This window comes from Notamacropus eugenii, chromosome 1, assembly GCF_028372415.1.
Source record: "Notamacropus eugenii isolate mMacEug1 chromosome 1, mMacEug1.pri_v2, whole genome shotgun sequence".
NCBI lineage: Eukaryota > Metazoa > Chordata > Mammalia > Diprotodontia > Macropodidae > Notamacropus > Notamacropus eugenii.
In genome coordinates, this window is record NC_092872.1 from 254,257,141 (window position 1) to 254,283,759 (window position 26,619).

At 38.2% G+C, this 26,619-nt stretch overlaps 1 protein-coding gene across 2 annotated transcripts; it reads left to right on the top strand.

The window, feature by feature from the left end:
• Nucleotides 1-28: 28 nt before the first annotated feature.
• On the top strand, nt 29-25,983 carry LOC140517382 (cytochrome P450 2C23-like). Of its 2 annotated transcripts, XM_072628576.1 has the most exons (9): nt 29-274; nt 10,722-10,884; nt 11,184-11,333; nt 11,684-11,844; nt 16,124-16,300; nt 21,323-21,464; nt 23,196-23,383; nt 24,771-24,912; nt 25,404-25,983. In XM_072628576.1, the coding sequence occupies exons 1-9, from the start codon at nt 44-46 to the stop codon at nt 25,583-25,585; spliced, it is 1,536 nt and encodes a 511-aa protein (XP_072484677.1). In that variant the 5' UTR covers nt 29-43; the 3' UTR covers nt 25,586-25,983. The 2 variants fall into 2 exon arrangements, with proteins under 2 accessions (XP_072484677.1, XP_072484678.1); XM_072628577.1 differs by lacking the exon at nt 16,124-16,300.
• Nucleotides 25,984-26,619: the final 636 nt, after the last annotated feature.

A 26,619-nucleotide genomic window follows, 5' to 3' on the forward strand; every position in this document is an offset into this window, starting at 1 on the left:
TGGTCATTCCCTCCCCTTGTTTTCTACAAATGATTATAAAAGTATGGTAACTGATCCAGTACCCCTGAGAGCTGTAGGACCACCTTTCAGGGCAATGGATCCTTGGGGGTTCACCACTACTGCCCTTCTGGCTTGTGTCCTTTTCCTGTTCTTTGTGTCCCTATGGAACCAAGGATTCAAAAGGAGGAAGCTCCCACCAGGTCCCACTCCTCTACCCTTTATTGGTAACATCCTGCAATTGGATTTCAAGAATCTGACTGCAACATTCTCACAGGTAAAGGGACAGAATTTGGGGTTTGGATCCTAGCTGCTTGGAATATGTCTCTGTGTGTGTTGGAAGGGGGATGTGACACAAACACTTCAAATAAATAATAGAATCAGGACTCATGGTGATTTAGAGTCCTAGCTTATGTACAGTATAATCAACGGTTGTATGAATGATATCTCCATTATCAATGATGCCAGGCATGCATTGATGGTTTTCTCAAAACTCTGATAGCAAAAGAATTTCAACAATACATCCAGTTTTCCCAGAAATTTTTGTTGAACAGTAAGTTCTTATCCCAGAAGTTGAGGTCCTTGGGTTTATCAAACTTGATAACAGTGTGGCAGAATCCAGGCGTAGACAAATGCCTGACACCTTACACAAAAATCAAGTCCAAATGAATACATGATCTCGGTATAAAGATTGATACTATAAACAAATTAGTGGAGCAAGGAATAGTGTATTTATCAGATTTATGGAGAAGGGAAGAATTTTTGACTAAATAAGAGATAGAAATTATTATGAAGTGCAAAAGGGGCAATTTGGATTACATTAAATTGAAAAGTTTTTGCATAAACAAACCCAATGCAACCAAGATTAGGAGGGAAGTAGAAATTTGGAAAAGAATTTTTGCAACTAGTGTCTGTGATAAAGGCCTCATTTCTAAATATAGAGAGAACTGAGTCAAATGTACAAGAATACAAGTCATTCCCCAAATGATAAATGGTGAAAGGATAGAAATAGGTAGTTTTCAGAGGAAGAAATGAAAAGATGTCTGCAGTCATATGAAAAAATGCTGTAAATCACTATTGATTAGAGAGATACATATCAAAACAACTCTGAGATATCACAGGACACCTATCACATTGACTAACATGACAAAGCAAGAAGATGATAAATGTTGGAGAAGATGTGGGAGAGCTGGAACACTAATTCATTGTTGGTGGAGCTGTCAGCTGATCCAGCAATTCTGGAGAGCAATTTGGAACTATGTCCAAAGGGCTAGAAAAATGTGCATGCCCTTTGACCCAGCAATGCCACTTCTAGGATTGTATCCCCAAGAGATTATAAAAATGGGAAAGGATACTACATGTACAAAAATATTTATAGCATTGATATATTTTGTGATGGCCAAAAACTGTAAATCAAGGGGATGCCCATCAATTGGGGAATCGCTGAATAAATTGTGGTATATGAGTGTCACAGAATACTACTGTGCCCTAAGAAATGACGAACAGGAAGAGTTCAGAGAGGAATGGACAGACAAATGATCTGATGCTGAGTGAAAGGAGCAGAACCAGGAGAATTTTGTACACAGCAGCAGCCACAGTTTGCAAGGATTTTTTCTGGTAGACTTAGCACTTCATTGTAATGCAAGGACTTAAAAAATTTCCACTCGTCTTTTAGGGCAAAATGCTTCCCACATCAAGAGAAAGAACTGTGAAATTCAACTACAGAATGTAGCAGATCATTTTCTATTGTATTATGTTTTGTTTGTTTTAGGATTTCTTCCATTCATTTTAATAAGAATTAAAATTCTTATTAAAAATAAATTTTAATTAAAATTTAAAACTACACAACATGAGTATGGTAAAAGTGTTTTTAATAGGAATGTATGTGCAGAACCCATATAAAATTGCATGCCATCTTGGGGAGGGAGGGGGGTGGTGGGAGTAAGGAGGTGGAGGGAGGGAAAAAAATCTAAGTTATATGGTAGTGATTGTAGAACACTGAAAATAAAAAAAACAAAAAGAAATTCAACAGTAGGATAAAGTATTTGTCTTTTGTAATGCATCACACTACTTTCTGGGGATGCAAACGCAAAAATAAATCAGTCAATGAATGAGAACTTCTTCAGTACTTATTATGTGCCAGGCACAGTGCCAGACACAGGAGAAAAACCTGAATGAAATCATCTCACTTTGAAAGAAAATGGTTCCTGTCCTCCTAGTGCTTATGTTCTAATAGAGGGATATGACAAATTCATAGATAAATAAGTAGAAGGTAATTAAATTACAGAGAAAAAACTTGTAAATGGAAGATCCAAAAAAAAGTTTCAAGTGGAAGAGAACACCTGAGCTAAACCCTGAGGGAAATAACACATTCTGATTGGAGGACAGGGTGGGAGTGAATGCCTGGCATGGGAGACATCCTGGGCAAAGGCAAGGAATTGGGGGATAATGTAACAAGCAAGTGGATTGGGCAATAATGTAAAGCTTGGGATGAGGGGTCATACAAAATATATCTGGGCAATTAGATTGGAGCCAGCTGTGGAGGTCTTTAAGTGCCATGTTAGGGAAGCAGTAGGGAGCCCCTGAAGACTTTTGAAAAGACGAATGACATGGTCAGAATTCTGCCACAGGAATATTGAGTTATTAATTGTGTGGATTATTCATTACAAAGGAGAAATATTAGGCCCAGGGTGTTGAAGTTGGAGTTCACTGAAAGAATGGATAAAAATATCAACACTTAAGTACTTACTATGTGCTCAGTATGGTGGAGATAATACAGAGTATGACATTTCAGGTCTATATCACTAGGAAAGGTCTGATTCTTCTTAGGGCAAATTTACAAAACTGGTAGCAATACAGCACATTTAACATCAGTTCCATTGATAAAAGTCATATCTTTTCTGATACTGAACCATTTTCTTTTCCAGTCTTCAGTAGTTATGGCTTCAGCACCTACAAAAGCAGTTGCTGGAGTTTTGCTTCCAGGGCTGATGCTGGGAGTGGCTTGAATGGAAGTAGGAACAGTGGTTTGCAGGGTGGACTGCCACTCCCAGGAATCTTGGGCTTACCTGCCTTCCAGGATCAGTTGTCTAGTAATTGGAAGTGATGGTTTTGAGGAAGGTGGGTCCCTTATTCATAGCGATTGCCCCTCAGTGAAAGGATTCTTGCTTGGCCTGGGCAAAAACGAAAGTCAACAGTCTACGGGGAAAAAGTTCCCAAAGGGGGTGATACCATGCAATGCGGGTCACCAGGATGATCCAGGAGGTGATAATAGCCTCTGGTGCAGTTATGGAGCATTGAATAAAGACAAGCTGGCAGTGGAAGCATAAGGACAGAATAGCAGAAAAATTTGAAAAACTTCTTGTACGTGTTTTATCTGTTGTGAAATAGAATTAAAGTCATATTATTTACGTTATTTTCTAAATAAAATAAACTTTTTTATTTTTTTACTTTTTAAAAATAAACAAATAAACTACATAAAATGTAAGTTATAATAGATCAGTATGTTGTCAGTCCACAGGTCTTAACAAGCGAGTGTTGTGAGGTAAGTCTATAGTACATTTATGGTTGTGAAGTCCAGCATCCATTTGCAGGAATATCTGCATGTAATGACATTTTAACATTATGACATTATGTCATAGAAATAAAAAATTTTAGAAACCACTAATTTTCACTAAATTATTAAATATAAGTTGTATCGACTGAGATATTCTTTTGCATTTTTTTTAAAAAATTGAAATGTTGAGGAAAATTGATTTCCAAGAAGCCACTAAAGAAGTTTTTTGAAAAAGAGACAGGAGGCCAAACAAGTTTGGGAACCTCAGGTCTCAGGGGAGGAATCATTGATGTGAAAAGGCCATCCCAAAGGCTCTTGAGTAACAGTTCTGGGCTATCTCGATTTCTAAAGGATTTTAATGGTAGTTTGATGGTCATATTCCATTTTTTCTTCCCCTCTAAGTTACTTATTGGGTTAAGGAGTTTGGGTGCAGTTTCAGAAGTCTATTACAGTAGTCTAAGCAAGGTAGAGAGGATGAGACTCTTTATTAGGTCAGAAAACAAGTAAGGATGGAAGACAGAATATATGTGGGAGACACGAAGATAGAATCTACCAGACTTGACCACAATTAATTGGATATAATTAGGAATGAAAAGTCAGACATAAACCCATACCTAAAAATCAGGGTTGGTGGAGGTGCCTCCAAATGAAGTTTGCCTCTTGGGTTCCCTCAAGGAAAATGGATATGTTTGGAGGAAAGTGTAGTTTTAAGGGAAAACAAATGACTTGTATTGTGGACATATTAAGTTTCTAATACCAATAGGATATACAGGGTGAGAAATCCACTTCTCAGTAGCTAAATATGTGGAGGTCAAAAGTGATAGCCTAGTCATATGAATGTGGGAATCTTCTGCTTATAAATGATAATTGAAACCATAGACACTGAATTACCTAGCTAGAAAGTGTAATGGCATCTCCATGGAATCTCCATGGGAGTGAAAAGGAAAGAGGGGCCAGAAAAGAGCCTTAGTGGGCAGGAGATTTATGATGATCCAGCACTGCAGATTCAGAATAAGCAGCCAGGCATGTAACAGGAGAACCAGAAGAAACTGAGATAGTCTGCAGAAATTTCTTGATTACTCAGTTTCCTATCTATTTTTCTCTCCATTTTGCAGGGAGTGGTAGTTTTACTTTGCTTTATTGTTTCTTGATGCCTAATGGAACCATAAGCCTCAAGTCATTCTGAAGCCAAATTTCAAAAAGAGAAAAAAATTCAGAGCCTGTGAAAAAATGGTCAATTAATTTTATGTCAATTCCTGGAAAATTTTGGGAGTGGATTACTGAATAAATATTTGTTGAACATCAAGAAAAGAGCATGATGATTACAAAAAGCTACCATGCCTTCATTTAGAACAGATAATGCCAGGGTAACTTCTTGTCCTTCTATCACAGAGATATGAAAGTGAAAGAAGATCTAAAGTCCTGGTTTTAAACTTGTTTGAAAAGAAACCTGCAGAAAGAAGTCTGGGTAGCAGAGAATGGGCCTAAGCATCTCTCACAATTCGATAAAAATAATGTTATGAACTACAACAAAGAGGGTTGTTTTTTAAATTTCTGTGTGGGAAAAGCAGGATAACTATGGAAAAGGACATTTGCTTGGCATTCATGGGACAATAATGACAACAGAGAGGGGGCAAATTCAGGTATTCCTTATTTGACTACGCTTTTCTTGCCAAGGAAAAGGAACTATGCACTGGAAATAATGGGGGAAAATGACTGAGAGGTGATGTTCAAGATAAATAAGGAAACAGTAAGAGAACGGTTAATTTTACTTAATTAATTAGATTCACATTTTTTTGTGCAAGGAAATTCATCTTTTCTCATCCTGCCTGAAGCTCTCACATTACAAAGAAAATCAAATCCTTGTAGCTAATGTGTGGCCAAGCAAAACAAATTCCTGCATTATCTATGAACGAAAAGTATCTCCATCTGAACCCTAATCTATCCCATTTCTTTCAGGATGTCTATAGAATGTTTCATTATTAATCCCTTGGCATGGTGGGTTCTTGGTGTGCTGATGATAGTCCTCAAGATTTTCAAAGTTTTTTGTTTTTATAATGTTGCTTTTAACACATACGTTGTTCTTGATTTGCTCACTTGGCTCCACATCAGTTCACACAAGATTTCTTCTGTTTCTCTGAGACTATCCCATTCTTCACTCCTTAGAATGAAATAATATTTCAGCAAAATTATGTACAGCTATTCCTGCAATAACATGTTGTATGATTTCTCCCAAATCACCCCACTATCCAAAATTGTGCAATAAAACCCATAGTTTATGGGGAAAATGGGATTAGGGATTAAATAATTTTGTCAGGGACCAATAACAAAGGGAGTAACCTAATAAAATGACAGAAGAGTTTTAAAATGGTAAATGATTAAGAAATACTTAAATACTATATTGATCTTAGGTAGACTTGTTCTCCACAAACAGATAGCATATAATGAAGACATTATTGTGACTAGGGCTTTTTTATCTGGGCAGAATATGCCAGAACTTAATCAATCAACAAAAAAGTCATCACTGAACATGTGCCATGTGACAGGCATTGCACTAGGAACTAAGGTTACAAAGACAAAAGCAAAATGATCCATGTCCTGAAGGATTTCACATTTGAATGAGACAAAAGGCATGTGTGTGTCCACACACACATTCATGAAAAAGACCTAGAAGAAAAAGATAATGACTTACATACTCTACATATGTAACCCTATCTATGTATAACACTGCAATCATATAACAATTTTGTGCTCACTCTTGTAGAACTCAGAGAGCTTCAGCATTCATCCATTGGAGGGGCAATAATTCCAGTGCGGATATAGATTAGGGAAGTAAGCCAAAGGGGAAATGTGAGAATTGCAAAGTAAACATAAATGCTGAAAATAAATGTAAGGTAATGTGTATATGGGAAGGCAGTGCAGAAAGGTATCAGGAAAGACCTCATGCAGAAGGTGGTACTTGAGCTAAGTTTTGATGGAAACAAGTAACTGTAAGAGTCAGAAGCAAGAAAGAAGTGCCTCCAGAACATAGGGCTCCCAAATGCCTTGCAAAGGCAAGGTTATGGGAGATAGAGTACTGTGTGAGAAACAGCAAGAAAGTCAATTTATCTAAATTACGGAATAAGGAAAGAGGAATAATGAAACTGGAAAGGTTTCAGCCCAGTTGCAAAGGACTTTAAAAACTAAGGAAGTTTACATTTCGTCCCAAATGTAATAGGGAACTGCTGAAGTTTGTTGATCTGGGGAGAGAAGTGATAAGACCTCTGCCTATACAGTGGCATCTTAGTCATGAATAAGAAAATTTGGAAGAGAACGGATCGTTAGGGTAAGGAGAGTGAATTCTATTTTGTTTTTATTGACGATGGTATGCATGTGGATATTCAAGAGAGATAGTAGGGCAAAATGTATAGATCTGGGAGTTATCTCCAGAGGGATAAAGATGTTACCAAGTGCAAGTATGGAAAGAAAAGACGGCCCAGGACAGAACAATGGGGAAAATTCACATTTCAATATGGATTATGATTGAGCAAAGGAGATGAATAAGGTGTAATAATGTAAGTAAGAGAAAAAAAAAGACAGAGAGACACATAGAGAGAGACATAGATAGAGATAGAGAGAGACAGAGAGAGTGATGTAAGAAACCCAAAGAGCGGCGGAGCCAAGATGGCAACGTAGAAAGACGCACATACACATAGCTCCGAACCCACAAACCACAGAACGGCTAGAGGGGACTAACCCAGGGCGAATTCTGCACCCAGAGACCACGGAATATTGGAGCAAGGGAGATTTCTGTTCCGGAGAGACCTGCAAACCTCTTGCGGGGGGTCCTTCGTGCCGTGGACGGGGCGCCGGGACGGGGAGCAGAGGGCAGCCCTGCTGCGGCCACGACACCATGAGGAAAAGATCTGAGAGGGCTACGGGGACGGGATCTCCAGCGGCCACGCGGGTCCCCCCACCCACAGAGGGACCTGCAAACCTCTCGCAAACTGTCCGTCGGGCTGCAGTCGCGGAGCCCAGCATGGACCTGCGGAGGCCGCGGCTCTGAGAGGTACAGATCCGAGAAGGCTCCAGAGATGGGATCTCCAGCGGCAGCACTAGCCCACCCACCAACAGGTGACTGACGGGGATAGGTGAGAGAGTGTCTTTGGCGGGTCGAGAGGGGAGTGGGGTGCCCCCATGGCTCGGGCCCCCCCAGGAGATAGAAGCTGAGAGGTGGCTACAGACAGGGGCTCCCCAAGTGGGTGGGAGCCTGGATCCATTGTGGATGGTCTGTGCATAAACCCCCTGAGGGAACTGAGCCAGAGAGGCAGCCCTGCCCCTGACCACCTGGACTTAATTCTCGCACTGAATAGCAGCCCTGCCCCCGCCAAAAACCCTAAGGCAGGAAGCAGCATTTGAATCTCAGTCCCCAAACCCTGGCTGGGAGGACCAGGAGGCGAGGAGGGTGTGAGGAGAACATTCAGAGGTCAGGTCACTGGTTGGGGAGAATGCCAAGAAGAGGGAAAAGAAATAAAACTATTGAAGGGTATTTTCTCGGAGAAAAGACACTTCCTCCCTTCCTTTCTGATGGGGAGGAACAATGCTTGCCATCAGGCAAAGACACAGAAATTGAGGATTCTGTGCCCCAGCCCACCCAATGGGCTCAGGCCATGGAAGAGCTCAAGAGGAATTTTGAAAATCAAGTTAGAGAGGTGGAGGAAAGACTGGGAAGGGAAATGAGAGGGATGAGGGAGAAGCATGAAAAGCAGATCAGCTCCCTGCTAAAGGAGAACCAAAAAAATCTTGAAGAAATTGGCACCTTGAGAACTAGTCTAACTCAGTTGGCAAGGGAGGTGCAAGGGGCCAATGAGGAGAAGAATGCTTTCAAAAGCAGAATTAACCAAATGGAAAAGGGGATTCAAAAGCTCACTGAAGAAAATAGATCTTTCAAAACTGGAATGGTACAGATGGACGCTAAGGACTTTATGAGAAAGACAGATATCTCAGAACATACCGCACAGATTCGAAAAATGGAAGATAATGTGAAATATCTTATTGGAAAAACAACTGACCTGGAAAATAGAATCAGGAGAGACAATGCAAAAATTCTGGGACTACCTGATAACCATGATCAAAAGGAGAGCCTAGACATCATCTTCCATGAAATTATCAAGGAAAACTGCCCTGAGATTCTAGAACCAGAAGGCAAAATAAATATTCAAGGAATCCGCAGAACACCGCATGAAAGAGATCCAAAAAGAGAAACTCCCAGGAGCATTGTGGCCAAATTACAGAATTCCCAGGTGAAAGAGAAAATATTGCAAGCAGCTAGAAAGAAACAATTCAAGTATTGTGGAAATACAATCAGGATAGCACAAGATCTGGTACCCTCTACATTGAGAGATAGAAGGGAATGGAATAGGATATTCCAAAAGTCAAAGGAACTAGGACTGAAGCCAAGAATCACCTACCCAGCAAAACTGAGTATAATACTTCAGGAGAAAAAATGGTCTTTCAATGAAATAGAGGACTTTCAAATTTTCCTGATGAAAAGACCAGAGCTGGAAAGAAAATTTGACTTTCTAACACAAGAATGAAGAGAACCATGAAAAGGTGAACAGCAAAGAGAAGTCATAAGGGGCTTACTAAAGTTGAACTGTTTACATTCCTACATGGAAAGACAATATTTGTAACTCTTGAAACATTTCAGTATCTGTGTACTGGGTGGGAGCACACGCACACACACACACACACACATGCACACATGCACACATACATAGAGACAGAGTGCACAGAGTGAATTGAAGAGGTTGGGATCATATCTTAAAAAAAAATGAAATCAAGCGTTGAGAGAGAAATATTGGGAAGAGAAAGGCAGAAGTTATATGGGGCAAATTATCTCTCATAAAAGAGGCAAGCAAAAGACTTCTTAGTGGTTGGATAAAGAGGGGAGGCAAGAGAAAAACATGAGGTCTACTCTCATCACAATCCACTAAAGGAAAGAATATAATGCACACTCATTTTGATAGGAAAACCTATCTCATAATAAAGGAGAGTGGGGGACAGGGGCACAAGCAGGGAGGGGGGGAGGATAGAGGGGAGGGCATGGGGAGGAGAATGCAATACGAGGTCGACATTCATGGGGAGGGAAAGGACCATAAGAAAATAGAAGTAATGGGGGACAGGATAGGATGGAGGGAAATATAGTTAGTCCTATACAACACAACTAGTATGGAAATCATTTGCAAAACTAAACAGATATGGCCTATATTGAATTGCCTGTCTTCCAAGGGGAAGGGGTGGAGAGGGAGGGAGCTAAAGAAGTTGGAACTCAAAGTGTTAGGACCAAATGTAATGTTCTTACCACTGGGTAACAAGAAATACAGGTTAAAGGGTCAAGAAAGCTATCTGGCCCTACAGGACAAAAGAGAAGACGGAGACAAGGGCAAGGAGGGAGGATAGAGGAGAGAGCAGATAGGTCACAGGGGCAATTAGAAAGCTTGGGTCTGGGGGGGGGAGGGGATAAAAGGGGAGAAAATTTGTAACCCAAAATTGTGTGAAAATAAATGTTAAAAGTTAAATTAAAAAAAAAAAAGAAACCCAAGACCAGAAGAGTGTCAATTGTTGTAAAGAGCTATAAAAGAATGTAGATTGAGATAAGACTATCAGATTTGGCAATGCCAAGAACATTAATAACTTTAGAATCATCAGTTGGAATTGACCAGCTATGACTAAAGAACTATTGAAAAAAAAATTAAGAAATTAGAGGAGAAGCAATGAGAGTAGTTAACTTTCATTAGGAGATGCCAATGCCCTCTGCAATCTGTGTAACTTTTTCCCATTTCCTCTTATAAAACTGCCATACGTCATCTACCAAACATTAACCCCAGAGACTTTTTATATTCTCTTCACACTAGATAGGTACCAATGGAGCACAAAGGGAGATTCCACTTGAGAAAAATACTATGTCACATAAGGACAGGGCTTCCCAAGGAGCAAACTAAAAGGAATGAGAATACTATTTTGCTGCCCCACAGCTTATGCCTTTATATACCCATAATTCATTAATAGCATATAATCTCATGCATATATAGGCTCTGGCATGTTACAAAACACTTGTGGGAATAAATCCCAACTTTCTAAGATTTCACACTGAACTTCATCCTATTTCTTGGCATTCTTTTCACAGCTGGCTGAAAAATATGGCCCCATTTATACTCTTTATTTTGGAACCCAGCCTGTTGTGGTGCTCCATGGATATAATGTTACCAAGGAAGCTCTAATTGATCAAGGAGATGTTTTTATGGAGAGAGGAGATGTACCAATATTTGACGATTTTTCCAAAGGAAAAGGTAAGTTCAGTTTATGCGAGAGTCACAGAAAAGCAAAATATATGACAGAGTATATGCAGTAGAATATACCCCTCTGGAGTATAGTTACTGGTTTCATTTTTATTGTTCTATTAACAGCAGCTACCACATAACCTTCATGTGGTAGGTACCTGTTACTTGCCATGTTACCATTGCATTTGGGGCTGACTTGAATAAAATTAAACTCAATCAATGGACTAAGCCAGAAAATCCAGTCACTATACCCCTCCCCCACCTCTAAAGTTAGAGTGATCAATGTCATATTCTTCTCCTTTGTCTAGGAGTTATTTTCAGTCATGGAGAAAGGTGGAAACAAATTCGCAGATTTTCTCTCATGACCCTAAGGAACTTTGGGATGGGGAAGAGAACCATTGAAGAGAGAGTTCAAGAAGAAGCCCAATGTCTGGTGGAGGAACTCAGGAAAACAAAGGGTTGGTTTTTGGTTATTTGCTCCTGGGCATGTGGGGTCCAACTGCTCCATCATTCCCAGTCCTAAATGGTAGTTAGAATTGTTTTAAAATCTCTGCCATGGTTGACTGAACAAGTTAATAACTCTACTGAGACAGAGAACTCCATTCTTTCTTTCCTGTCTCAGGTATTATAAGCATACTTGCCCTCCCAATAAGCAGTAAAAGAGATGGTATAGAACAATATTCATTAACCTTAAAGGAACTAAGTACCGTATTCAGATATGAGTAGCAGAGATGCACAGATTCTACTTCATTAGAAACATTCTTACTGTAGTTGCTTCCCCCACTTTTGGTAAATTTTTCTACATTAGGTCAGCCCACCGATCCCACTTTCATCCTTGGCTGTGCCCCATGCAATGTGATCTGCTCTATCCTTTTTCGTGATCGATTCAAGTACAATGATGCAAAATTTCTACATCTGATGGGCTTGTTAAATGAAATCTTTCAACTTCTTAGCAAACCATGGTCACAGGTAAGACCAGAGTTCCTTTCTTACTCTGTAATTATTTGCAGAACTTCAGAAACAGGATTAGTAAACCATAGGCTCCCATCCCTTAGAAAGATTTCCATCACTCATGAGAACACTCACACATACACACACACACACACACACACACACACACACAGTCACACATTCCCACACCATTCAACAAGGACAATAACATCATGTAGTATCTTTGGTTGTCAGATGAAATGCTGGGGTTGATAATCTGTTTCTAGTACTCATTCGAACTAGTTCTAGGTCATATAAAAATTTAACATGTAAGGAAATGTCTGATTGGGGTCTGCTACATCCTCAGTTGAATAGTGTTCATTGATGTGGCCAAGTAAAATAACTCTCAACAAAGAACTTTCCATACCCATTTCCCAGAGAAAAAGGAGGAGAAGTGACTAAAGTTAAACGGGCAAGCTATTTAGATTGACAGCCTACACTGACTCAGAGGGTGTTCCAGTCTAGGATCAAAGCTTCATTCATTGAAGCTAGAACTAAGTATCCTCTTCCAGACAAAAAAACAAGCTTTCTTTTTCTGTGCCCATGTTCTGTTCCACTTACAGTCTGGAATACATACTCTAGCTAAACCCTTCTCTGGCAGCATGTGAACTTGTTGAGGATGACGACTGCTTCATTCTTGTCAATATCAACATAGTCTAACACAGGACTTGATTCATAGTGAGCACTGAATAAATGTGTGATGCATTTCATTACCTTAATGTGAATTGAGGTGAATTATTTAGATACTTTGATGTCTATTTGCCTTCTTTGTTACGTTGATAATTCCAAGCTACTTAGATTTCCCCTTAACTTTAATATCAGTATCTTTTGAACAAGCACATAATATTCTGCCCTCTTGCCTCTTGAGTGGGAAGTAAAACAATGGGCAAATTAATTTTGAGATATTTGCCAATTTAGATTGGAGAAGACTTATGTAACTCTTGGGATTTGAATAGAGTATAAAGTTCTGTTATGTGGAAATGAAGAGTGATCTAAATAATTAAAGGAATCTTAATTGCTCATAGGCAGGCTGAACCAACATAATAACAATAGCAATACTCAATTCATTCATTTATGAATGCCACTCAAATCCAAGGATTACTTAATAGAAATAGAAAAAGTGATAAAATTCATCTATTGGACAAAATGTCAAAAACTTCAAGGAAATCATGAAAACTGGAGAAGAGAGTCTAGCAGTACCAGATGTCAAAATGATGTTATTATATTTGAAAATGGATAAATAGATCAGGGAAATTTGATAGGATATAATGCAATTAGAGACAAGCTAACCTGGCAGCGTAAACCCTAGCTCATGGGGTAGAAAATCACTATTTGACAAAAAAGTGCTGGAGAAACTAAGTATTATCCTGGTAAAAAATAGTTAGGACCAAGAGTTCATATCTTATACATAAGGATTACCTTCAAATTGCATGTGACATATATAAAAGATCACATCACATACAACTTAAAGATAAAAGGTAGGCATTATCTTCCAGATATATGCATATGCAAAGAGCTTATGACAAAACAATGAAGCTAGAGAACCACAAAAGATTAAAGGAACAATTTTGATATGTAAAATTGAAAATTGCTAGCAAAAACAAAATCAATGCAGTTGCAATTAGTAGGGAAACTAACTTGGTAGAATATAGCTTACATTTTTCTCTGAAAAATGTACTATTGACAAGATTTGTAAAGAATTGATTCAAATTTATCGTAGCCACTTTCCAACTGATAAATGAACAAAAGATATGAACAAGCATTTCTCAAAGGAAGACATTCAAGTTACAAGCCACCATATAAAAAAATTTGTTACACATCATTAATAATTAGAGGAAGTAAAAATTAAAGCAAATATTACTCTCATTTAGCAAAGTTGATAAAATAGTAAATGACAAATTTTGGTGGAGCTGCATAAAAGTTGGCACATTAATGTAATGTTTGTGAAGTCATTCTGGAAGTCATTTGGAAGAGTGTCTTAAAAGTCATTAAACTCAAAAGTCATTTAAACTTTCAACCATCAGTTCCTCTATAGACCTCATAGAAAAAAGTAAAATGATTATATATTTACAAAAATATACTTAATTTTTGTTGGGGCAAAAACTTAAAATTGAGGGGGTACACATCAATTTTGAAATGGTTGAAAAACTATATTACATTAATTTAATGAAGTACTATTTTACTTAAAGAAATAATGAGAGTAATGAGTTCAGGGAAGCCTTGAAAGAAATGGGTAAATTGATGAAGACTGACACAAGCAGAACGAGGAGATCATTTTATCCAATGGCAACAACATTTTAAACACAAAAAACCTGTAACAGACTTACTTAGTCTTATCAATGCAATGACCAATGCTGATTACAAAGGATCCAGGATAAAATATGCTGTTTACTGAAAGAAAATTGAAAGATTGAGTATTCGGAAAGAGACAAAAATTTATGGACATAGACAATAGGATTTGTGTTTTATTTGGTTATTAATGTTTCTTGCTACACTATTTTTTATTTTCAATTCAACAGGCATGGAATGACAAAGTTTATTAACTGATAAAAAATGGAAAGAAATTGATTTTACACTTTTGCTCCACAGAAAATCTCTCTTCCTATCCCTTCAAGGGCTTAGCTTCTGCAAAGGTTAGAACTTTCCTTTTTTCTGAAGTCTCTAATTAATTCTCCTCCTCCCAATTCTAATCGCCACCTCGATTAGAATGTGGCAGCACTGTGCCCTGCCAAAGTTCCATTTCTGCAAAGAAAGAAGCATTGTCTTGTCCTGAGGTTTCTTTCTCTGTTCCACGGTCATTTCAGTCAGAAATGAAATTCTTTCTCCTTGAAGTTCAGTGAAGTCAACAACTTGTGATTTCTCTACCTCTGTTGTGCATAACCCTGAAACTTGCTCTGTCCAAATAAGGTGAGATGTTTTGTCTGCTCCTGGTTGCTAGAACCTGCTCATTATAACTAACACCAAGTCTTTGCTCAGTGGATGACTTGAAAAAAACATTCTTCCAGTTCACTGCCCTTTTGAAGTTGTCATAAAAAATTAGCCCCAAATGACTTTCTTTAAAATGTGAACAAGTCCTGACTTCTCCTTGCAACTGTTTTCAAATTCATTTAAACAAAGGTAAATAGCACATTTTAAAGGGACTGTGGGAAGAACAGCACATTGAGTTACTCTTTGGTGTAGCTGTGAACTGATCCAGGAAATCTGGAAGGCAATGTGGATCTATCCCTCCCATATCAGTAAATTTATATATCCATTGATTAGTAAATTATGTATATTAGTACATTATTAGAGAAGTAAATTATGTATATCCTTTAAACCAGCAATACCACTACTTGACCTGAACTCAAAGAGAACTTTTTTTAAAAGAAGAAAATATGAAAAACAGAAAATTATCTGCAAAATATTGAAAGCAGCCTTTTGTGGCTATAAAGAACTGGAAATTAAGGGGCTATTCATCAATTGTTGGATAGTTGAATGAATTATGGCATATGCATGCAATGGAATTTCACTGTATTGTGAAATATGATGAAAGTGAAAGTTTCAGATCTAGAACAAGTTTAGGAGTAGATGCCAAGTAGAATGGGCAGGTAGGTAGCACAGTAGATAGAATGCCAGGTTTGAAGTCAGAAAGACATTTTCTTGAGTTCAAATTTGACCTCAGACATTTACTAACTGTGAGAACCTGGACAAGTCACTTAACCCTATTATTTTCTGTAAAATGAACTGGAGAAGGAAATAACAAGTCACTCCAAGATCTTTGCCAAGAACATCCCAAATGCAGTCACAAAGAGTCAGATGCAACTTAAACAACTGAGCAGCAACAACAAAGTGAGCAGAATTTGTTTACAACAGCACTGCAAGGACAAATACCACTCAAGTCTAAGTAACAAACAATGCAAAGACTCATACCAATTTCAGAGGAAGCACAGTCAGCCAAGCTACCCACCTCATGACGGATTGGGGAATGGACTCAAGATGGAAGATGTGACACAAATTTCTGGCTATTGCCATGGTGGGGATTTGTTTTGCTTGACTATGTATATTTGTTTCAATAGATGTGTCTTTCTTTTTTTTCCAAATATATGGTAAAAATGAGAAAGAAAATACATTTTGTTATTGAAAAATATTAATTAAAATGAGAAAGAAGTCTAATGCCTTTGAATAAAATGAAATAGTGTGTAATTAGAAATTTAAAGTTGATTTTTCATGACACTAAACTTATTTGTGTTTGTTTGGGTTTGGGGGTGTCTTTGTATAGTTCTACAACTTTTTACCAGCATTCAGAGCATACCTCCCTGGAACACATAAAACAATTTTTAAAAATGTTGAGGAAATAAAACGCTTCATTTTGGAAAGAGTGAAGGAGCATCAAAAGATACTGGACCCCAACAACCCACAAGACTACATTGACTGCTTTCTCTCCAAAATGCTGCAGGTAGGACACATCCAGGAAGCACTTTGCGCATTGAACAAGGCTGTTTTTATACGAATTATCAACAAGTTTAGCAGATTTTAAAATTTGACAAATCTCTTCAAAGCACAGGAAGGAACATGGAGAGTCTCAAGGTATCCACATACCCCAAAGAAGCCATTGGCTTTCTTGTAACTAGACTTTATTTGATTTATGTCCCTTCTCTGAACTCTGTATGGAAAATGAGAAAGGAAAACATGCACTTTGCTGGATGTTGAGCTGCTCATGTGGGCTTTCCTGTTTGGAGGAGGATATTGCATTGGAGAATGATAATAGGAATAAATTAGTAAACATTTACCAAGCACCTACTACGTGTCAGGCACTCTGCTAAGTTTTAAAGATTAAGAAAAAGGGCAAAAGACAGCCCCTACCCTCAAGGAACTTACAATGTGATGGAGGAGATAATATGCAAACAAATAAATACAAAACAAACTTTAAACAGGAGAAAGGAGCTGCAGAGGAGGACTTGGAGTCAAAAAAACTGATTTCAAAGTCAAATTCCTGTACTTTCCAGCTTTGTAATCCTGGGCAAGTCTTATTGCCACTGTCTGTCTTCGTTTCCTCATTTGTAAGATGGGGATAATAGTATTTAACTCCCAGGATGATTATGAAGGCAAAATAACACTTTTCAAAGCAAACTGTTAACCTTAAAATCTTCTATAAATACTATATATTAATTCAAATGATAACAATAACTCGATTGTATAAAAACAGTCAAAATTAATTTCAGGAGGAGGGCAACCTTAATTTTGCCCTACACAAAAAAGAAAAACATGCAAAAGTCTCCCAGAAATCCACAAACCAATTCAGCAAATAAATGAAGCATTTATGGTATCCCATACTGTTCCCTGACAAGGAAAATTTCCTCAGAGTTGCCATGAGGACATCAGTCCTACATCGTAATTAATCCTTCTAGTGCCACATAGTTACACTCACATTGATAGAGGTAGTAGGTAGTGGTATGGAAAGAGTCCTGATCCTGAAGTCAGAAAAGCTTGTGTTCAAATTTGGAGACAGCTGCTTTATAGCAGTGTACCCCTGGACAAATCACCTAACACCTTTTTGCGTCCGTCTTTTCAACTATAAGATGGATATAATACTAACATCCACCTCCTACCGTCATTGTGAAGGTCACATGAGATAATATTTTCCAAGTGCTTAGCACATTGCAAATGCTCAATAAATGCTTATTAGTAAATAAGTAAAATAAATGTTAGTAAATTCTAAACTAAATATATGCTGGAAGGAAAAATCATTTTGGGAGTGCTAACCAGTATCTGAACTATCCAAATAATTCATGATCATGTGGGGGTGGGGGCAAGGAGGAGAGAGTAATTGTCTTCCCTCCCCCAACACCATCTTGGTAGTATCCTTAACCCTTTCTTTTCTGTAGTGACACCAGAACCACCCTACTTCAGGTCACCATCGTCTCTCACCTAGATAATGCCAGTTCTCTCTTACCAGCTCTCCAGGCATTCAGACTCAATCCATTCTTGACACAGTTACCATGCAAAGCGCAAGACTCACTGGTTCACTGTTGTGATCAGAAAACTTCAGGGCTCCTAAGACAAAACACAAACTCGTCTGTTTGGCAACTAAAGCCCTTCACCATCTCCTGCCAGCCTCTCTTTCTAGGCTGCTTCTGCATTTCCCCCCTCCCAACCTCAAACTGGCCCACTTGTTTTCCCCTTTACACAATATCCCATCTTTTGCCTCTTTGCCTTTATATAATTTTGCCCCCATGCCTAGAATGTTGTCATTCTCCTTCCTCAACTCTTAGCAGGTCTAACATCCTTCCCCATGGAGCTGCTACCTGCTTTAAGTAGCCTTCTCTTCTTCCTCCTGCTGTTTGTGTTCCACTCCAAAATCTCAGTGTATTTCTTTTCTATGGATCCCATATGTACTTGTCTTTCAATATGTTGCATTCCTTCAGCAGAATGTAAACTCCTAAAGGAAATTGATTAAGTTATTTGTATCATTTGCTTTTATATCACCATTATCCAGAACTCTGCTTGACACATAAAAGATATTTCGTATATATTTATTGACTGACTGATTCAATATACTGATAAAAAATAAATAAAATAGTACAGATCACTTAAGTGTTCACTAGATGGAAATACAACAATCTTTGAAGACTGTTTTAACCTCCTCCCCAGATATATTGGCACTTACTTTCTATTGTCACTATAATTTGTACTTTGTTTTTTTTCAGTGATGCTGAGTCAGTGGGAGATTTTTAAAAAGTGTTAAACTGAAATAAAAGCATAAGAGTATTGCTTCCAATGCTTAGGTTTTTCTTATTAAATTTTTATTTTCCTTATGATCATCTGGTTTAAAGTATTCCAGGTCACACACCTGACTCATTATGAATTCTTTTTAGGAAATATCTGAAATCCACCCTTTTTTCATCTTCTTCTTTCTAATACTTATTTCCTCCTGCAATGGAGAAAAGATAAACAAAATCCTTGTTAACAAATAAACATGATCAATAAAAACAAATTTCCATATTTGCCATGTCCAAAAATATGTGTCCCATTTTGCATACTCGTCTATCAGCTCTTTTAGAAGATAGCAATCTTCATTATTAGTCTTCTGTGCTCATGCTTTATAATAGAATTGGTGTGAATTCTTAAATCTTTCAAAATTGCTCATTTTCATAATATTGATGGCTATAAGTCCATCTTATTTTGTGCAGGGTTAAGTTCATATTTGCAGGATTATTTAAAACTATAGCCTAATCTGCTTTGGTTTTGATAATATTGTTTTCCAGTTTATGATTTCCCAGACACAATTCATTCAAACTTATTTTTCTTGATAGATAAAGGGCATAGTTATCATGCCCAAAACACTGGTTTAGTGTTGATGATGTAATGTTGGAATACTACAGTTTGTGAGGTTTTCAACTTGATGCTTCGTTCTTTTTGATGAACTCAGAATTTTATAAATATACTTTTGTCCTTTGTTTTTAAAAATTGTATAGTTTTTCTTTATTGAAGTATTGCATGCAGTATTTAAGATTAATTCTACATTTGTAAGATATCTAAGAACCTTAATATATTTCTTAAAGCCCCATCTTCAAGATCATTTTGGCTTGTAGAGAGCCAATGTGTTATTCCAACATTGTTGTCTACATTGAGTTTCCAAAATTTCTGTACTTTCCAGTACCAAATGTGTCAGTTTCATTTTAAAGGGATGATTCATTGTATGTTTTAAATTATCTAGATGAGTTTTTTTGGGGTAGTGGGGGGACCTGCTCTTTCAGCCCACTCTTCATCCTTATTTCTCCCTTTAATTCTTTTCTTTATCTTTGTGAAACACTTTCATAGTAATAGTTAGCATTTAGATGACCCTAAAAATTTCAAAGCACTTTGAAAATATTATCTCACTACAACCTCACAACAACCTTGAGAGGTAGGTGCTATTATTTCCCCTACTTTAGAAATGGAAAAATGGAGACAGACAGAGGTGAAATGACTTGCTCACTATCACAAAGCTAGAAAGTGTTTGAAGCTAAATTTGAATTCAGATCTTCCTGATTCCAAGTCCAGCACTCCTCCCATTGTGCCACTTAGCTCTCTCTAGGATGTTGCTCCCTTATTTCTGAGAGTCCTATTATACTAACTCCCTTGTTTTTCTCATTTATAGAGATGATTCAATAGTTGTTCTTGATTATATATTCTATATTCATTGTTTTATGTCATGGTATTGATTATTTGCTCATTTTCCACTCTTCATGAGTTTCACTGTCAGTTGATTTGAGTAGAAAATCAAGTCACATTTTGTCTCAACCTTTCCTTCCTTCCTTCTTTCCTTCCTTTCTTCCCTCCTTCCTTCTTTTTTCTTAATTTCTCTTTTTTCTTCTTTTTTGGACCACAGACAACTTCATTTCTGCTCCAGGCAAAATGGTATTAAATCTTCTCCATTCTGGAGAATCCTGACCATTTTGGTCATTCCAGCATTCATCCCTTTCCATTTTCTTCTGTGTGACCTTGAAAAAAATCACTTCACCTCTCTAAGGCATAATTTCCTTTATGTTGGGCCACGTCATCTCCAAGGTTCTTCCAAGCCCTAAATCTTATGAGTTTGAGTATTTCAGAGATTTTCAGGGAATTTATGAGTTGAAATGAAGCTCAGCAGATACCTAACTTTGAGGGCTTTCAAACAAATGAATTAGAATGCTTTGCTTCCTCCCTCCCAGGGGACACAACTCATTACAGTGGTTTGAAGTTATGGAGACACATTTCAATTCCACATGATGGGGACAGTCAACAAAATTGACATGAACTTCTTCATTAAGTAATATATTCCCCATCTGTGAAAGTCTTCAAGTTGAGGCTGAATGACCACTTATAGGTGATATCTGATCAGTCACAGGTTGGGTGGTTCATTTTCCCTACAAAATTTGAAATTCTGCATTCTCCTGCCCCAAGAGTTTTCTCTCAATTCCCCATTCTGAAAACCTGAAATTTCTTCTTGTTGTTGTTTTTTAAAACCAAGATGCTGTTTTGCCTTGTGGGGAAAGTATCAGCATGAGGGATCATTTACCTGGCTATTAGGATTTTTAATTAATTATTTGACCAGGTCCTCACCATACCATGTATATCATAGATAATAAATAGAGATTTGGAAGCGATCCAACTCTCTCATGTTGCATATGGGAAACTGAGGCCCAGAGACAGTAAGTAACTTTCCCATGGATACCTAGCCCTTAGCTGAAGCTAAAGTTTGATCCAGATCTTCCTCATTCAAAACCTACTTCTCTGTCCACTATGTCATATTGCTGCAAGAAGAAAGTTGTCTGGGAAGAACAAGTCTTTTGTAGGGCAGTGGAAGTCTAAGGATATTGCAAAAGTTCTGGTCTTTTGGGGTACTGAAGTGAAAGTGGGCAGAGCTTCTAGATCAACCTTCATGTACTTAATATGATTACTAATGATTTTCCCTACTGTCTCTCATTACTTCATTTATTTTATACCTGTCCTTTAGGAAAAAGATAATCCACACTCTGAATTTGACCTGGAGAATCTAAAAATGACTGGAGTAGATTTATTTGGTGCAGGAACAGAGACAACAAGCAGCACTCTAAGATATGGCCTGCTGCTCATTCTGAAACATCCTGAGGTCCAAGGTAAAGTATAAGAATTGCACTGTTTACTGACTAGGTTTGTTTTCCCAGCCTTGCACCTTACTCAGGAGCTGGCACCATATTTCAACCCTTTGGATTTCTATGACTCCCACACAAATCAGCAAAAGATCAGGTGGTAGTATATTTGAGAAAAGAGGACCCTTGGACAGGGACTGATAATTATATAAGTATGTGAAGGCCTGTGATGGTGAATTGAATTCATTCTAACAAACATGATTTAAGCTCCCACTGAGCACTCTCAGCTCTATGCTTAGGATAAAAAGACTCAAATGGAACACCCCCTTTCCTTAAATGGACTGCATTCTGCCAGGGCTGGTTCTGCTGGATCCAAGGAGACAAAGCTAGGAACCATAGATAGAAACTGACAATTGACAAATTGAGGCTTCATTTAAAGAAAGATTTGGCAATGATTAAAGTTCTCCCAAAACCTTCTCACTTGTTATTGAGGTAGTAAGTTCTCCTTTAGTAGAGATTCTTAAGCAAAGGCTGGGTGACCCTTTGTTCATTCCATTGGGAATGTGATTCCTGTTCAAGTATGGATGGCCCTAGGTGAAAAGGGATGATTTCTAATGCTAAGTTCCTCTGCCTCAGCACTTTAGGACATTGAGACAGGAGATGAGCTATATACCTGGTGAATGATTCAAATTAGGAAGATAATGAAATCACTAGCACCATCAAATTCAAATGAAGACATCTGCTTTCTTTGACAATAATAGATGGTATCAGTATAAAAGACGTAGTGTTTGAAAATTACTTGTCATATTATTTTATTTGATGCCTTGTAAGGGAGGTGCAGATTTTATCTCTTTTTTAAAAATCACAGAATAATAGCTTTAGAGGTGCAAGGAACCTTAGAAGACAGATAATTTCTGATACCCACTTTTCAGTTGAGCTAAATAAGGTTTAGACAGATTTAATGACTTGCCTGAATTTATACAGAGAGTGTCTAAAAAAGAATGTAAAAGCAATTCTTCATGACTCCTATCAACCAAACCATGGAAAGGTATTCTATTGCTAAGCCTTTGTAGCATTAACTGAGTAGTAGAAGGAGGACACTAAGTCCATCTGAGAATCATCTTAGGTCACAGGCTCTGTTGGGCATTCCTAAGAAACCAGGGAGTTGTAGCAGCAAGCACCCTGACACATCCAGGATGCCTGCAAGCATAGGTTCTTAGATCTTCCTTTATAAGAGAAAAGCAACTTTTGAAGGGTCAGCAATCTTCTTTAAGTACATTCACAAATACAGAAAATACAAGCAGAGGAAGTAAAGACCAACAGACAGGGTTTCTAACTGTGACTATAAGCAATACATACTTCACAGATCAACAGACAGATCCAGTTGTCTGACGATTACTTACATACATAGTCACTAGAGAGACAAGCACCAATATCTGGATTTTCAAACCAGGGAAATTCCATAGGGGCTACCCAGAGTCTCATCTGGCACATGAATCTTCTTCCAAAGAGTAAGTCCCTAAAGCAAAACTTCACCTCACAGTAAGTATACACTTTTTTACAACTGGAGGTTGTCACGACCATCATGACCCAGTGCCTCATCAGAAATTAACTAAATATGTGGTCTTCCTACAAAGCAAGACTCCCTTAATTAAGCTTCCTCCAGTGGAATCCACCTGGGGTCTATTAATGGGTGGAGAAGGTCTTCAACTCTCATTACAAGAGTTCAGTATTTATTTATATTTTTGGTCTCTGTAGCAAAAATTCAAGAGGAAATTGATCGTGTGATTGGACCTAATCGAGTTCCTTCCATAAAGGACAGACAAGATATGCCCTATGTGGATGCTGTGGTGCATGAAGTGCAAAGATTCACTAACCTCGTACCTCTCAACCTGCCGCATGCAGTGAATCGTGACATCCAATTTCAACAGTATGTCCTTCCTAAGGTCAGTCCTCATGGAAGAATGGAATCTAGTGTTGAAAGAGATCTTAAATATCATCTGGTCCAGGGATCTAATTCTACACATGAGAAAATTGATTCCCTTTGTAATGATCTCACATGATGTGCTCCTTAAGGTAGTCCTTTGTTATTACAAACAGTTAACTTGGATGTGGTGCTGAAATAAATGAGAGGAAACTTTATACTTATGTCTGTTCTTCTTCCTTCTCATTTACCATAGCAATAGTGGAAAGAAAACATATAAGGACAATAATAGAGTGAGATTGCTCAAGTGAAGTTTTTAAAATATCATTTTCTCTTACTAGACTATGAAGCAGGTTGTGTAGATGCTATTATCTGTTTGATTGTGTAGATGGAGATGCCAGTCTCAGATCAAATGACTTGACTAAAGTTATTAAAGAGTGTGGAAGCAGAGGTTAGACCTAGGTCTTTAGATTCTGAAGTACTGATTTGCAGGGTGGTTAAGTAACCTTAGAAATTAAATTGGATTGGATAGAAGTTTCTTAACAATGAATCAGCAGAAGAATTTCCCCTTGAGGAAAGAAGGGAGCAACCCATCTAATCTCACATTTAATATACCAATTGAGTGAATTGTTCAGTTCAAATTGTGAAGGCTTCAATAAGAACCCACTATAAGAGGACTGCTGGGACAAGTGCTATAGACAAAAGGCTGGAAGTGAAGGTTATTTCATCATTCAGGGCATTGGCTTCTCCTGGAGGGAGCAAAATTTGGAACCTGAAAAGTCCTCCCAAAGTGTTATTTTTTCCTTAAGACACAACTTGTGATTTGATTTGGAGATTGGCTTCCTGCTAAAGAAACTCCCCCAGGTGCCACTCCTAGAGCTTTTAAGCATTCTCTGGGGCACTGAAAATTCAGATATCCTGCCCACAGTCATGCTGGCAACAGGTGCAGACATGAAGAAAAGAGTAAGGAACTAAGGAGAGAACATAAATAGCTGAGGGCCTTAGTCAAAGCTTCCTTTATGAAGGGGTATCCAAGCCAAGCCTTGAAGAAAGTGGGAGATTCTAAAAGGCTGAAGTCAGCAAGCAGTGCCTTCCAGGCTTGGGATATGACTATCATAAAGGCATGAAAACCAGACAGGGAGCCTTGTGGATGGGGAAGAGAAGTTTGATTAGTTTAGCTGGACCTCCAAGGAGGGCATGATGGGATCAATAAGGGAGACATCAACCTGGAAAGCTAGAGTGAAGTCTATGCAGATTCTAAATGGCTTGGCATCTCAGTCTATACCACACAAAAAGGAATGTGCATTTTGTACTAGAAACATTAGGGAGCCATTAAAGTTTCTAGGAAATGGCATAAAAGGGATAGTCATGATGATAACTGCCTTTCCTCTGGAATTTCTTTCCCTTAGGGAACAACCATCTACCCATTGCTGTCTCCAGTCTTGAGGGACAGCAAAGAGTTTGCTAATTCTGAAAAGTTTGACCCCCAGCACTTCCTGGATCAGAATGGGAAATTCAAGAAAAGTGACTACTTCATGCCTTTTTCCACTGGTAAAAAGAAAACCTTCCAAATGCAACCTCTTACTCTGAAAAGAGAATCTCATATCCCCTACCACCCTCTTCTAGCCAATCCCCCTCCTGGTAGTTTTTCTGAGGATGCATTGCCACACTGTGGCCTGTCACACATTGTCTTTTCTAGTATTCTCAAGGTCTGGCTTCTTCTCAGACCCCTCAACAGATGAGCTGATCCTCTTGGCTGGCTCATCTGCCTCTTTATTTTAGTGGAATTCTGACTCCATTGTAAGATCCACTGCACAAGGGCTCATCATGGGAAAAATCGTGTGACTGGGAATTCCTTCCTGCCCTGTAGTAACCACTAATGACAGATATAACTCCCAACAGGAATTCTCACCATTTCAGCCCATCTGTATCCATCTCTTTTACTCCCTTACCCACTATTTCCCTGGTCCAGTAAGGCTTTTTCACTTTGCTGACACTGATATTGTGTGAAGATTTGTGAGCACAATTTTATTTCTTTCCAGGAAAACGGTCTTGTCTTGGAGAGGGCCTGGCAAGGATGGAGTTGTTCTTGTTCTTTACCACCATATTACAGAATTTCACCCTCAAACCAGTTGGAGATCCAAATGAAATTAGTATGAAGACCAGTCATACTGGGTTTACCAATATTCCACCAAGCTATCAACTATGCTTTGTTCCTCACTAAGTAAGAAGAAAAGCTCATCTGTGTAAATTATCCAGCTGGTTTTGTCTTCTAGACTCATCACTCTCTTGTTTTTGACTGGAATTCCTATGAGGAAAGACAAATTTCTATCTAGTAATTAGAATACATTTTAATTTTCAAGGATAAGGTAGGCTAGCAAAATGCATCATATGTCATTATGTAATGGGGGCTACCTTCTAGACCTTTACATGGAGCCGTGTCACCAATATCTAGAGCGTAAATTCTAGTTATAGGGTGCGGAGGAAGATATGTAAAACATCCTCCCCAAAACCCATATTGATTTTTACTTTTCAAATATCCTTAAGGATGATCTTATTTTATATTGCATACCACTTCTTTGTGAATTTATACTACAATAAATACAGTTGTGTTGCTAATGACTCCTGATGTCCAACTGTGTACTTGTACTTTACACTGAGGATTCATGATTTCAAAGGCAGCAGGGTAACATAGAAGGATTCCTAACTTTGGGAGCATAGTACCAGGGATCAATCCTGCCTCTAACGCTGACAACTTGTGTGAGCTTGGGCAAGTCACTTCACCATTTATTGTCATCAGATTCTTCATCTCTCAAAGAAAAGGGTTGGACTACATGAGCTCAGAATTTCCTAATGAGTCCTCATATATGTTACTTTGATCAGTGGGGATAGCCCATTCATCTATCCTTTGGGTCTTCATACCATCTTTCTTCTCACTTTCTTTCTTTCAGTATCTTGACCCAATAGTAAACCAGTTCCATCTTAAATTAATCTCCACTTTCAAATCTCATGTACCCTTGTCCTATGGGGGCACACATTTCCTAACTGAATTCCAGAAAGGAATTATTCCTACAACTTGCCTTCTCTGTTATTATTATCTTGCTGCTGAACACAGATCTGTTTTTCTGACCATCCCCTCACTTCAGCATCTATTCTAAGATTTCTCTCCTCTACTGAGACTTCTCCCACATCTCACTCCTTCCCTCTTACCATAAGACTGAACTCAATACATCACTGGAAAAAAATTGAGAATACATA